The 16276-nt window shown below is 27.1% G+C and overlaps 2 protein-coding genes across 4 annotated transcripts in view; both read left to right on the top strand.

The window, feature by feature from the left end:
• The window catches only part of LOC129966145 (D-amino-acid oxidase-like), a 58732-nt gene extending 53716 nt beyond the window's left edge, over window positions 1-5016 (top strand). For all 3 annotated transcript variants that reach the window (XM_056080533.1, XM_056080536.1, XM_056080534.1), the window contains exons 10-11: window positions 80-178; window positions 4786-5016. In XM_056080533.1, the coding sequence (XP_055936508.1) occupies window positions 80-178; window positions 4786-4914 (228 nt within the window). In that variant the 3' untranslated portion in view covers window positions 4915-5016. The remainder of the gene's footprint in view (window positions 1-79; window positions 179-4785) is intronic.
• A 6784-nt stretch (window positions 5017-11800) lies between these two features.
• The window catches only part of LOC129966153 (D-aspartate oxidase-like), a 29111-nt gene continuing 24635 nt past the window's right edge, over window positions 11801-16276 (top strand). Inside the window, exon 1 of the mRNA XM_056080548.1 lies at window positions 11801-11889. The gene's annotated coding sequence lies outside the window, so the exon portion shown is untranslated. The remainder of the gene's footprint in view (window positions 11890-16276) is intronic.

Here is a 16276-nt window from a genome sequence, read left to right on the forward strand (position 1 = left end):
TAATGTAGTTGTGAAATAACTAACTAAATGAATAATAAATAATATATATTTACTAAAGATGTTTGTTTTTTAATTTCAGGATGCAAAGATTCTCAGAGACTGGGTCGGTTTGAGGCCTTACAGATCTACTCCTCGAGTAGAGCGAGAGTCAATAAAGACGAAGAAGGGGAACATAGATGTGAGTTAATAAAAAAAATATAATGGAAAAGATATTAAATATTTTGAAATTAATTAATTTTGAAAAAAATTCTCCACTGTGAGAGCAAATTATATATATATTAATCTTTAATATGTAAATTACACAAACGAGTACTAAAAATCATATATATTCGGTTGAGGGTTTGCTAAACTGCAGCTTCTAAAATTTAGCTATTAATAAATAAGCTAAGCTAATTATGATTTTATTCGTTTAATATTTTATTGAATAATTCCTTATTTTTTTAGAAATAGGAGCACTCTAGTAGACAAAAACAGCATATACGCCTTGTATATGCGAAATATATATTTGATGTGTATCAGTCTATGCGAACATAATTGTAGTATTATACGCTATTGTTTCCAAGATAATTCGCGTCTGTATTCCTTTCTTTATCATAAAGGAATCATTAAAGAAAGAATTTTAACTCAGAATTTGCTCTTTGCAAAATAAATTTTGAACTAATTTTTGTCCCATGAATAAATTTGTTCTATGAATTTCTCATGGCCATTTGTAAAGCCGTGAAAGATTAAAAGATATATCGCAATATGAATAAATATTTTGACTTTTCTGGCCTTTTTGATGTTACAATAATTACTGATTTATTACTGTTATATCTGGTTAGCCACACATTTTCTGTTAACTTATACTAGATAGAACGTAAGGGCTTGACATTTATTTAATTTGTTAACGTAATTAGCAGATTCATGTAAGGACTAGAATAAAAATAAGGAATTGATTGTTCCAATGAACTTATTTTGCGACTAAATACTTTCACAGTTAATTGTATCTAAAACTGCTTAAGAATTTTTTTGGGCTGGTAATTAATTCTGATGAATGCAGCGTCTTAAAGTCGTTCAATTTATGCGTCAGTTGAATGCATTTTTAATAATAACAATCAGATATTGATTTATTTTTTAAATTTTGTGATTTTTAAATTTATTGATTCATGTTTTAAGTTAATTCAATTTAAAGTTCTTTTCAAATTATTTCCACCAAAATATTATATGTATGTTTCATAGTGTTTTATCAAATAGAAACTTAAAAAATATTGGATAATAATCCGATTTTATTGTCGCATTTTTCTCCATTAATTACTCTGTAGTCAATATCTTTTTGAACTTTTATTGTTAACAGGACAATTACATAAAGTAACGTCGATTTAAAAAAATATTTAATTTGGTTGAAGTTTGTCTGCATAGTATACTTGATGCATGTTTTAAGGCACTAAAATGCATTTTGAAATTAGAACAGCCTTCATTACATCTCTGTATTCTAAAACGGAAAATGCATGCATCTTGCTGTCACAAACACGTAGAAATGATAAAGATTAAAGTCCTGAATTTTGCATATATCTCTGCAAAGGGTTTTCTTGGTCATTTGAGCTATATTCACCTTTCAAAAGTGGTTATTATTAAATTTAAACAAGAGAGAGAGGTTTATGCCAAATCCTAAATATAAGTCATCATTTGTGCTCAAATAACGAATTACCAAATTATATTGACGATGAATTCTGGGTCTGAAAGAACAGACTGTGACATATTGCCATCGCACCATTTCCTTTACATCCTTTAACAGTTGAAAGGGCATGGAAAAGGGGTATAAACCGTGACTAAGTGTAATAAACCAATTATTTGTATTTCCGGATATTTCTGGCTGCACACAGAGATAAAAAAAAAAAAGAAAAGAAAAATGATTTTTTTTTTCGAAAACGACAGTGGAAATGAAAATTAGACAGAACCATGTTATATCAAATAAGGCTGAGTAATAAAGTTGTTTGATTATTAAAAATCACTTTTTTAATCACTTTTTTTAAAAATTTTTATCTTCTGCAAGTAGTAGAAATTCAGAAGGATATGCAAATATTTTATTTTGTATAAATCCAAAACAAATATGATATTAATTTAAATTGTTGTAATAACTGCAGATAAGTTAAACATTTATTCATAATGATTATTACTCCAGCTGCTAGAAATGTCAAAACTTATTAATTCATATTATGATATAATGCTGAATAATCCATTCCTTTTTACTTTGTAAAATACAGTAAAACACTTATTCTGGATCTGTCCCACTTTCTTTCTTTCGCCACAGAATATCCCCGAACTTGGAATCTCTAGGATTCCCTGTCGGTTGAAAGGATATACGTGGGAGTATTTATTAAGATAAAAGAAATACACATAAAAAGACAAAAAATCAATATACACAAAAAAAGACATAAAATATCAATATACACATAAAAAGACAAAAAATATCATCAATACACATAAAAAGTAACTATATACAATATTATAATGATGAGGGAGGTGTTCGGTGGGGAGTATGAGTGAGTGGGGAGTATTGAGAAATGAAACGAAAATTTATACTGGGCTTGGGTCTGGAGAAATCAATTCCTCGTTCTCTTGTAGGAACCGGATCTGTCCCACTGTAAGTGAGAAAAGGAAATGCACTCCCTCTTAGAAATTAATTAGATATAAATATTATTAGATAAGTTAGAATTAAATTTCAATATCCCGGTTAAGATTATTTGAGAACGTAACGTTTGTCCAGTGCATCTTCCAAACGTACCTTCAATCAAAGACAATGCGTAAAAATGAATTTTTCCTACTGATTTCTTTATCATAGAGTGTCCCTATCAAATTATGGTATAGAAATGAAATAGAAATAAAAATTCAAATTGAAAATGTATACGTATGAATATCCCCATTTGAACCTTAAACAATTCTATACCTCTTGTCGGAATCGAACGTAATTTGACATACTTACTCCTTAGCTCTTCGGAAAATTTACAGTGCTATTAAAAGCTGCTGTATACCCCTAAAGAAAATTAAATAAGGTTAAAATGATTTCTTTATCATGGAGTGTCCCTATCAAATAATGGTATAGAAATGAAATAGAAACAAAAATTCAAGTTGAAATTGTATATGTATGAATATAAAGTTGAATATCCCCTTGCTTATTTAAACCTTAAACGATTCTATACCTCGTGTCGGAATCAAACGAAATCTGACATACTTACTCCTTAGCTCTTCGGAAAATTTACAGTGCTATTAAAAGCTGCTGTATACCCCTAAAGAAAATGAAATAAGGTTAAAATGATTTCTTTATCATGGAGTGTCCCTATCAAATAATGGTATAGAAATGAAATAGAAACAAAAATTCAAGTTGAAATTGTATATGTATGAATATAAAGTTGAATATCCCCTTGCTTATTTAAACCTTAAACGATTCTATACCTCGTGTCGGAATCAAACGAAATCTGACATACTTACTCCTTAGCTCTTCGGAAAATTTACAGTGCTATTAAAAGCTGCTGTATACCCCTAAAGAAGATGAAATAAGGTTAAAATGATTTCTTTATCATGGAGTGTCCCTATCAAATAATGGTATAGAAATGAAATAGAAACAAAAATTCAAATTGAAATTGTATATGTATGAATATAAAGTTGAATATCCCCTTGCTTATTTAAACCTTAAACGATTCTATACCTCGTGTCGGAATCAAACGAAATCTGACATACTTACTCCTTAGCTCTTCGGAAAATTTACAGTGCTATTAAAAGCTGCTGTATACCCCTAAAGAAAATGAAATAAGGTTAAAAGGATTTTCTGTTTTTCCGTCATAATTTCGAAATTCTTTGCATAAAAATATATTTAAGTCATCTTAAAATTAAAAAAATAATTTGGTTTTAATTTTAATTAAAAATAATTAGGTTTTATTTGAGTTAATATTAAATTGCATTTCTATATTAAGCAAATTACAAATGCAATGATAATTATGTTTTCAAAATTAATTTAAATGTAATGTATAATAATTACTTTTTTACCTCGTGGAATCATCAATTTTGAATATGTGTTCCAAACGATGTCATAAGAGTACCATTTATCTGAAATCTCTATTTATAAATTATTTTTTATTTAATTAGAGTTGAAAGCTCTAAAACATTTTAGCAGATTGAATGTAAGAATTCGAAAACTGTACGATTTAAAGTTATATGTATTTTATTTTTGCTTACGTATATAATAAATAACCACTAGCGCAACTTCATAGTAAGTAAAAATAAAACTGTGCTGCTCAGTTTGTATGTCTTGATTAAATGATTTATGTAAGAAAAATTTCCAACTGCCAATATCTTCAAAATTATAGGTAAAACGATTCATAAGCAACCTATATATAGCAGTTTCAAGAGCATTTAAAGAATCTTCATCGTAATCTATGAGTTCAAGCATTACTGCTATTATACAATATTGAATGGCATACTGAAACTTTTTTTATCAATTATGATTTTGCGTTTATAATTATTGAATTTTTTTTAAATCTTTTGTTAGTCAATGTATTCAAAATTACTTTTGTAGACCACCTTATTTATCACTTGGCATGATATAGACCAATAGTTAGAATTAAAACCGCACCAAATTTAAAATGATTCATTCCACACCAGGGGAATAGTTGAATAATTTAAATGAATAATTTCTTTGTAACAATGATTTATTGAAAATGGAGCCTTTTTCTTTGAAATTGTAATTTTTTTGGAAATATTTTACTTTTAGATTACAGTCTCTTACCTTACTTTACTTTTTCATTGCAGGTTATTCATAACTATGGCCATGGTGGCTCTGGAGTCACTGTATCCTGGGGTTGTGCTTTTGAAGTCTTAGGACTTCTGCGTGAAGCGCTGGAAGATCCATACTCCTCAGGTTTTCGATCCAAAATGTAAATTATAACAGGAGTCATTGTTGCTCCAAAATATTTATTCATTTTCGAATGATTGTTGACAATTGATTCTGTGATTACATTTTTATGAAATAAATGTTTATAAGTTTAACATTTTGACATGGGTATTACTTCATTAGTTAGTAAAAGGGATATTATGAATTCGATGTTTCTGTTCTGTTGATTACTCAGGAATTAATCGATGATTCTGTTCCTCATTAACTCATTACTCTGATATTTCTATTATTACCCGCGAAAAAAAATAGAATTACGCAAGCTCTAATGAGAGGTCACAAAAATAATATTTAACAGACACTTTAATTTAATATTTTTTTAGTATTTTGCACAGTTTTGATTACAATGTTGTATTATTTTGTCTTTCATTTTGCGAGATTTCTTGATATTTTCTTAGATGGATTTCAGGACACGCATCTGAATGACATATGAGACAGTGAAAACATTTGTTTAAGGCTATTGGCGATATAAAGCGTTTGGCGTTTAAGACTTTTAGCGATATATCGAAAAATCAAATATAGGAAAAAGGGATGAATGTTTTATAATTCATGAGAAACTTATTATGGATAATTTTTAAAGCTATGTTATCTTATTCCAGTTCTATTTATCTTCAGCAATTCCTCCTCCACCACAAAATAATTTTAAGTCAAAAAGGAACATGTATGAATATTATATGGAGTACATTTTCAAAAATGCATATTTTAACTTTACATTTATGAACGCAAAAGTACTTGCAACAGAATTGATAGAATATATACAATTTTACATCATTAGTACGACACATTTGCGGGGAAGTTATAATGCAGATGCAAATACTATTCAGAATTAGACAGCATTACAGATTCGGAAGAGATTTGTTCAACCAGTAGACAGCATTGCATGATAACAGAATTGCACACGTACCATTGAAAAACATTTTATTCTAAAGATTGTGCCAGTAATATTAAATGCCACTTTAAGTTTTTTCTACGTTTAAATGATAGGAAATGCTTAATTTTTCACGATAACTCTTGCCAAATCATGAAGAGCATTTCTTAAGTCGCACAGCCATTGAGTGTACTTCCAGCATGATACAGTGTCTTTTCAGTTCGGGAAAAAAATTGGGTAACTTTTGAACGTATATGGACAGCAATGAGTCCTAACAGTGGTATGTATTATTTTTTCTCAATGGAAATGGCTTGAATTTCATTGTAACTATGAAATGTATTAGTGAATACGGTAGAAAAATTACACAAAAAATTGTCGAAATTGAGAAGTACGTAATTAAATAGATATCATTAAAAAAGAAAAAAAGACCGACTTTTTAAAAGATGTAGAAGTTATTTTTGTATAATAATTTCTCAAAAGTCATTAAGAAAAGCCGTGAAAATCTCTCTTAATATTTAAGTAACTAAAACTTTAAAAAATAAAAAAAAAGGAGATATCACACCAAGTTGCAAACTCCCCTCCAAAAAAAATTAGATTAAGTACTAAATTTGATATTCCAATCAAAAAATTACGCTGGAGATCTTCAGAACATATATCCCTTTTTATTAGTAGTAGATATTCATTTGAATATGCACTATACACAATATTTTCATCATCCAAAAATTTGACCTGGAAGTATATCAAAATTTCTTCTGACAGGCTTCTATTCCTATTTCTTTGAGTTGAAGAAAGTTTGAACACAAATAGTGTTCGAAAATAATGTTTTAGCATAAAATCTGTTTATAACCACAATATCTGAAATCCGGATTGTGACAAACAAATACAGTTTGATTTGTGATCTTTACAACAATATTTCAGATTTTAATTAAATTTTGAGTCTAACTGGGGAAATAAAGTACCTCTGTCTATTCAAACTTAACTTAAAAGTATGAAAAGGTAGATGAAATTTGGTGTATGGTTTTACAAAAATAATTATAGATATGAGGTCAATATTTGGTTGAAATATATGAAAAGTTTTACTTTATTCATTTATATGTGAATAAGATGATTCAAAAACGTATAAAACAAAATAAATATAATCATTTGATTTTGATCTATGAAATTATAATTATTGAATTTTAGAGCCAATCTATCAAAGATGAGGAGTCCTAAATGTAAAATCAATTATCGATAAACGATATAGGATACGATACGAAATGCTAGAATACAGTGAATATTAACACTAATAGTGCCGTTTTATGGAGGTAAACGAAAAACGATCAGTGGATATTCACTTCTGGTTTGGTAATATTATCGTAGTAGATATTAATGATGAAATCTAATAATTAAATAATTGGAAAATAAAAAAAACCCAGTAATTTAAGCTTAGAACAAATGTAGCATTTTATCAAAAATTTAATATTTTATAATGTTTTTTAAATAGTTTATGCAATTTATTTTTTTTTCTAGCCGCCTTTGGCGACCACCCGGTTCGCCAATCTTAATGTTCGGTTAAATTTTAATAATTAAATAGGTTGAACCGGAGTTTAACCCCCTTCTTCGCCAAGTTGCGATAACGCGCCAAAGCTGGCAATCTTTATTATGCACTATAATTGAACATCTGCTCCTTTGCTTTTGAACATTTCGCAAGGCCGTTGTTGGCGATTTTTAAAAATTGCACCAAGCAGGGGGTTAGACTCCGGTCGTACCATTCAATATTTTACGCAATTCCAACTTTAATAGATTCTTCAGCAAAATATTTTAAAACTTCAAATTTTGATAGTCATATAAATCACTCATAATATTATAAAGGCCTTCAGTCATAGCGTGATATGTATCTTTCTAATTTTCTGTTACCCCTCGTAGAAATAATGCTTTAAATTAAAGTGTAAATGATTAATCTGCAATTAATATAATAATATTTTTTACTGAAACAAAGCATTTTTTTAATAATATGATTACTAATAATAGAGTCACTGAGCGTTTAAACTTTATGGGCACTAAAGAATACCTTTCTTAATTTATGTAATATCTCAAGAATTTGTCAACAAAAATTTCTCAGATTCATCATGAACAGATCGATTCATTAACAATGTTTAATTTTAAATGCATCAAACACTAAGAAAATAAAATGAGTCGTTTAAAATAATCGGTCGAAAACAGGTTTAAAAAAAAACTACTTAAAAAACGATGTACTTAAAACTATAAGCATATACAAAAAAATATATAACTAACATAAATACAATTTAATTACAAAAGCATGCAATTAGCCTAAAAATAATTTAAATCATTGAAAACAGGTTAAAAAAACTACTTAAAAAACGATGTACTTAAAACTATAAGCATATACAAAAAATACATAACTAACATAAATACAATTTACTTACAAAAGCATGCAACTAAACTAAAAATAATTTAAATCATCCGTTGGTTGTCATGTCAACAATAAGAACACAACGCGCATGCGTGAATTTTCTTCGCCAGTTACGTTAACGGAAATGTGTGAATTTTTCTACGCCAGTTGGGGTAACGCTAGGCAGATTATACATTTTTGATTTCCTTTATTCTGTGTTATTTTAATTCAAAAGAACTTCAGAATGAATCTGAAACATGGATTAATTAACAATGTTTAATTTTAAATGCATAAAACATTAAGAAAATAAACAGAATCGTTTGAAATAATCCGCCGAAAATTGTTAACCCTAGCCTCATTACTGTTGGGAGAAAAAAAAACTGAAGCCTTGCTCATTTGGCGGTGGGGAAAATGGAAGAATTTTTTGGTGGGAACATTAGTTTTTAATTAATAATTAAAATTCTACTTTAAATTTCAAAAAAAGGGACCCCAGGTGCACATTCCCGACCTCTAAGGTATACATGTACCAAATTTGATAGCTATATGTCAAATGATCTGGCCTGTAGAGCGCCAACACACACACACACACACATTGAGCTTTATTATAAGTATAGATTACATGATGCCTTTTATTCTTATAAAAATAGAAATCAATATTTTTTTTCTTTTACCATTTTTGGATATTTCTTCGGCGCATGGATACCATTTGTAATTTGCATATGTTACCATTTGTAATTGCGTAAGTTACAAAACATAAATGAAGAAATTTACATCTAAAATGCGTTGAAATTAGGGAGAAAAATCCAGTGATACCGTTTTGATTGTGACACTATAGCTCACATTTGTGAAGATTTATTTTTAATTGCAGATACGAAAACATGCACAAAAACGAATATATTTAATAATTTCACCGTTTTCACTGGGTAAGAGATTAATCCTAAAATAAAATAATTAAAAAGATACATAACATTTCATTAAATGCAAATGGAAAAACACAATAAAAAACATGATTATTTTTTATAAAACTAACGTTTCTTTTACAGTTCTATATTATGATGTAGTAAATATGGCGTGTAATTAAGAAAACTTTTTCTTGTAGACTCAAATATTGATCCATTTCTTACAGTTTTTGGTGGGAGTCAAATTCCTTTACCTCCTTGACTACTTTGTTTGCTCTCACGTAAAAAATGCCATTAAATATTAATATTCGAAGTCACAAATAAGATTAGATTAGGGTGCGAAAATGATTTTGCTGTCACATAAAAAAATGCCATTAAATATTAATATTTTAAGTCACAAATAAGATTATATTAGTGTGAGAAAATTATTTTGCTGTCACATAAAAAAATGCCATTATATATTAACATTTGAAGTCACAAATAAGATTAGATTAGGGGGCGAAAATGATTACGCACGTGATGTACACGTGATGCATATTTTATATATAATTAGCACTAGCAACCAAATTTTATCAAATAGAAAAACAAGTCACTCGTTTTCTTTCGAAATTTATCCACTGACCTATAAACAGGAAACAAATGTTAGAGAAATGATTTGTAAGGAGAGAAGAGATCTGGAACCTCAAGATCTGCATGCTCAATCTTTGATAATTCTGTCACTTTTCTTATGCATATGTTATATATAAGAAATCAACAATTAAGAAGATAAAATTTTACAGAAATCTTTAAAAACTAATTAATTTAGATATAATCTATTGATATAAAAGGATTTTCAGTTACTTAAAATTTAAATACTTTTTATGCATAATATTTTTAATATAAAAATAATTTTAACCAAATTATTATTATACACAATTTTTTTTTACTATACCATACTACATTATTGACTGCCTTTGGGTCCTGGTCACTGTAATCGTTTCAAAAATGAAGGACCATCAGTTTTTTAAGCAGAAAATATATATTAGTTTTTCTTTTTAGTTCTTTTACACTTTACACTTTTATGCATAAATAATTACTTTAAACAAATAAAAAAATTCGAAAAAAATATGAGAAAGCATTTATAAAGTACAGTAATAAAGTAGATCTGAGTCTAAATGATGCTATATTTCAAAATTATCTTCATTAAATTATCTTCATATTTCAAAATTATCTTCATTTTGAAGTAATTAATAAGAAATGAAAAAATTTCATAGAAAAAAAGTTGTTATTACCAGAAAAAAAAATTTGAATTTTAAAATGGTATTATAATATTTCTTACGAAATAATTTTCTCTGAAATTTCTGCTAAGAAGCGGTAAAATTTCAGTAAAGTTCAAATTCATTGAAAGTTGAATTAAATTTTGCACCTGCTGGCATTAGGTATTTCCATTGGAAAATGTTGAAATTTTTTTATCGTTAGCTGTAATTATGAAGGCTAAATTGCTTTAAATCAGCACAATCTAGAGCGCTATCTTCAAATAACGATATCTCAAATTTCCTTTCGACTGAATGAGCAGATAGGTCTCTCGGGGTTTATATATAGGGTAAGTGCTTTTGTAGTCAGCCTGTACATACATAACCTATTGAATTTTATTTATACTGAAATTTGCTTGCATACGTTTAAGAAGTTCTGTTAAGGAAAAGTGTTTTTCAATCAACTCATTAGATGGCGCCACGCGCGAAAAGTATATGAGCTTCAACATACACTGGTGGATGAATTTATTTCAAGTGACAGAAAATAATTATTTTCTAATCTTTTGCCTCAAAATTTAAACTGAAAATAAATAAAATTATAAAGAAAGAAATTATATAACGATTGGGAGAGAAACAATGGGAGTTATAAGGAGAAATAGATATGATAAATTCTGCTAAAATAATGACAATGGTGGTACATATATATATATATATATATATATATATATATTTCCTTAAAAAAGTGCATTAATGTTCGATTTTTTTTAAAAAATTACATATTGTCAGTGGTGGTTTTTCGCTGTTTTCCTTGCCAAGAGAGTTGAATAATTTGAAAACTACTCGATGAATATCGCAATCCTACGTTGAAAGTAAATTTATGACATTGAAGTTGAAACAATTAAAAAAAAAAAAACTTTTTAACTGTGACCATGACAGCTTCATTGATAAAAATTGCTTGCTACTACATATTTTACAGTTAGATGAAAAGTGCAATTTAATCAGCAAATTTAAGGCTTATTAAATATTATTGATAATAGACATCCGTATCTTTAAAGCCAAATAAGAAGGAATTTCATAATAAACATCAAATGTGCATATCACTTTAAAATAACAATATGTTACTTTTCCTTGAGATGGGGCATCGTTTTTTCCCTAGCAAAAATGTGCAGTTAAATCAAAGTGAAGTAGCATATTACATTAGATATGTATCAGAAGATCATAAATTTGCATTAGAAAACATATTTTTAGTAAGTATTAACGGTCTCAATTGAAAACTTTCTAAGAGATTCTAATCAGGCCTTGGTAACATTAGGAATGACAGTTGAAATTTTGATAGCATCAAAATTCCGTCTAGCAGCAGTTGAATGTCAGCATTCCACAGAAATTCTCTTATCAACGATATGACACCAAAAATAATTGATAAATTCTAATAGATTTTGTAAAACAAAGCCTTATCTCGTTCTAGATTATCTGTGTAAAATCTATTTATAATCGCCGACTCCGTAGTTTTGTAGTTCGTACAACACATTTTTGCTTTTACTTGGACATTATTGGAACCTGAAAATCGGAGATAGGTACGCTCTCTTTTCTTACTAAATCTAACGATGCATTATATTCAAATGCACGATACAATTGTTTAGAATTCAGCATATTTGAATTTGTAATTGTTAAAAGAATTGTTCGTCAGATTATTAGATTTTCGACGAAAAATGTGAAATAATGCAAAAAAATTCATAACTGATGATTAAAATTTAATATTTTATATAATTATTTTTAAAATTATAATATCTAATTTATTGACGTGTAGAATTGCAATCCTTACTTTCACTAAAAAGCGAAAATTATAAAGTGAATGAATCTGAATTAATCAGATCATTTCTATGTAAATTATTAATATAATTATTAAGTAAATTCGTTATAGCAATATATTTATTTTCAATTTATTACATTTCTTAGTTAGATAATTATTTCTGCGTGTTGAATTATTATTAAGTTTTCATTCTTATGTTATGTTCATATTATTATTCAGTTTTTAATACTTTTCATTCTTATTTGCTGGTGAATTTTTTACTGTTCTTTGTGTAAAATTTAAAATTTTCTTATTGTAAAATTTATTTTTTATGCAATATTATTTATTTTATTTTAGTTTTATAGTAATTTTTTCCGTTTGATATTAGTTGGCAGTTACTATTTAATTTAAATAACTTGAAAGTTTCAATGATTTAAATTGTTAAGAACTTTTTTCCATGTTAAATACATTTGTATATATTTTTGAAATATCATATGTTGTTTTATATATTTCTTTGAATTATAAATGTGTCAGTCGAATGTTTTATACTTTTTGTTAAACTTAAATAAGCCATACACTATTTTGGGTAGGTAGATGGAGTCGGTGATAGTTAATTAAAAGAAAATGCTTATACAAACGATATAACCTTGTTTATATTTCATTATATAATAGAAGTGGATGAATTAAAATAAACTAATATTCACTGAAAAATTGAAATCATGATTGGTCATTTCCATAATTTGATTTATTAAATTTCAGATCTGTGATAATTTGTGAGTTTGGTCAAATAAAAAAAAAAATCTGAGAAATCATATAAGAATTCAGAAATCAAGTATTGCAGACAATTATAGTCGCAAATATATTTAATGTTGAATAAGAATACTAAAGATACATATTACAATAAGGATTGCATTGGTTAAGCCATGATTAAAATATTGGAATTATATTAATTGTAATATTTTAAAACATTTCACAACATTAAAAATTGTAACAGGGCTATCTTATCACTCAACTGTTCATAATTAATTTTCAAAGTCTTTTCTATTCATATCTTTTTTGTATTAAAGCATTTTTTATGTAAATCTTTTGAATAACTAGAAAATTTTGTAATAATACTAAAATAATACATACGTAAAGCTAAATTTCAAAGACAATTCAAATTTTTAAAATTATGTCTTAGTATTCTTAACTTCTTTCATTGTTTCTTCTTTTCTTCTGTTTTTATTTCAATCACATTACAATGAAACTTCTATTTTCTCATAGTAAAGAATTTTTACAAATTACCATAGAATTTAATAGCAATTGAATAACATTACAAAAATTAAATTTACAATTAATTGTTTTTCACCTTTTATACCTATTATTCGCCTCTTGGACTTTACTATTAATTTTCCTCTGACATTTGAAAGCAGTTTAATTAACAAACATTTATTTGTTTAAAAATAAATGCCTTCTATTTATGTAATGAATGACACCAATATTTTAAAAATATTTCGTTTCAAAACGAATCCATTTGATGATTTGGAAAAAAAAGGTTATGGTACATTCATTAATATCATTCTTTCAATTAAAATCTTTAAACTAAGTTTCAAATGTGTTTAAATTTAATTAATAGATTTTGAAATCTTTAAAATGTATGCCTTTAGTTAAATCCGAATTATGATATCAGTTAGCTAGTAAAAGCAAAAGCTTGAATCATTTCTCCCCTCATTTTTTTTTGTTCATTGTATTAATCACTAATCACAACGAATATGTTTGTATGTTTCATAAAAAATTTCTACATTTGAACCTAAATCTGTAAATTTCTGTATAACGAAGAAAAAAATTTAAATAGATACATTGTTTAATAAGATGCTTATCGATTGTAACTCCTTACAAAATGTGTTTAAAAAGTCGCCGATCTTTAAAAGTAATGCCATATTTATAATATTTATTGTTACTCACCATGTTTCTTAGTTTTGGTCTAATCGTAACTACAATGACAAGTAATACAATGCAGCGAAACATCGACATCAAGATAAGTCTGAAAATGTTTATCTCCAAATCGATAACTAAATTATCTCAGAAAAATGTCTATTGAAAGCGTCAGCAGTTCTCGTCATTAGAATAACAAGGAAAGGAAAAAGAACATATCTTTAACTCTTTCGCATTTTCAGTTAATGATTAATGTTTTCATTACATTTATTACACATAAATATATTTCTGTTGGTTTGAAGATACTTCAAATTTTTTTGTATATTTTTATCTAAGATTTACAGCAAAATTAATTTTATTCTTGAGGAATTTGCTTCAATTTTTAAGGAAATAAAAAAAAATCAACTGGATCATAATAATAGTTATGTGAAACATCGTGGCAATTTAGAAGTGGGCAATTTTTTTGCAATGTCTCTATGCATGGTGAAAAAGTTTATACATTGAAGTGTATTCGATATAAGATGATAAAAGACTTCAATGCCATAAAATATGTCACTAGTATATTCTGAAAAGAAGAATTAAGCTTTCAACATAAAATTCATAACAAAAATATGATTTTTTTATTTCCAACAATATTTATTTTAATAAATGTTACTCGAAAGAGAGGCAAATAATATATTAAAACTTGATATCATATAGATATTTATTAAAAATACCAGGTACAATAGCTTTTTTGTAACTGATAGCATCAACTAACTTTGCAGTTATTATATAAGCATTAATTATTTCCTTAGCGTAAACATGAAGTATTCAAAGGAAGTAAAAATTTATTATAAGCATAATAAAAATAGGAAGCAAGGATAAAAATATATTTCCTCATATATCTCTACTCAAAATGACTAGTTACAACTTAACGCTGTTCTTACTATTGATGCGCGTGAAACTTTATTTGGTATTGCAGCATGCTCATATGTAGCACAGTTTGGATCGGTTTCGGAATTTCATCCTAAATGTTAATAAGTCAGAAAGCTCATTTTATACAACAAAACAAATTGCCTTATAGGATTTTTTCAAAAATTGGTCATGGAATACAACAATTATTTATCCTCCTTTGGTTCTTTTCCAGAAAAATAGGCTTGATCACTTCTGTATTGTCGCCAAAATGTTCTAAATAATTTTAAAGCGTTCTTTGTCTTTTCCAATTAAACTTTAAACTTCATATTATACAGATAATTACACAGTACGTAGAAATCTAAAAATGCTATGTAGAAACATTAAATAATATTTCAGTCTCCGCTCCAAAGGAACTCATTCTGAATGATTTTGAATATTGCCAGATCCTTAATTTTGAAGTAAAAAAATCATTTCAATATCATTCAGTTTTTTAAAAAAATAAACAAAAATTTATAGAAAGCACAGAAATTTTTTTTTAAATAACTCTTTTTTAATTATAATTTACTTTAACTCTTGAATTACAAAATTTTTGATATTTAAAAGAAATACACTTTTATAAGTAAAATAATATACCTAAATTTATCGTTTATATCATGGCACCAGGATCTAAGAACACCGAATTACACACCACTGTTAATAGAAATTTATTAGCATGACTCAGTTTTCACATCACACACTGTTTCTCTGGCTTTTTAGAGACAAAATATTATCTTTTGTTCCAATTATTTATAATTTTAATCGGAATCCCATAAGATGGTTCCACTCTACTTGGTAAAATATAAAAAAAGTAATATAATTCTTATAAAATTTTAGAATAATTAAATGTTTCTTTTTAAAATCGGGGTTTCCAAAGTGAGTTGAAGATTTGTTGTTTTAAAAATCACCTAAATAAGAAAGCAGATAGTGAGAAATGAAATTTTCTAAAGATTTTCAAATAATAAAGAAACCCAGTAGAATAGAATTCTCTGTTGCGAACCCAATGAAATTGTACTGCTTATGCCAGTAGATATGGGTATATGTTACAGTATCTTTATTTTAATAAAATATACCATTAGGAATTTTACTGCAGTACCTTAGATATTACATAGTTATGCCATAATGTCTTCCATAACTTCCAATTGTTAGGTTATTTATGCATAGACATCGAATTCAGTTTTGCCGGTGGGAGTAAACAAGTTTAAATAAGAAGAATGGCTAAATTTGAAAGCATTGGATCTAAATATAACAATACTAATATTGAACACTTTCATCTTATTTCTTTACTCATAAGGTATAATGTTGCCATGTTAAAAATTAATGCTATT

Source organism: Argiope bruennichi, chromosome 4 (assembly GCF_947563725.1).
Source record: "Argiope bruennichi chromosome 4, qqArgBrue1.1, whole genome shotgun sequence".
In the NCBI taxonomy this organism is placed as follows: Eukaryota; Metazoa; Arthropoda; class Arachnida; order Araneae; family Araneidae; genus Argiope; species Argiope bruennichi.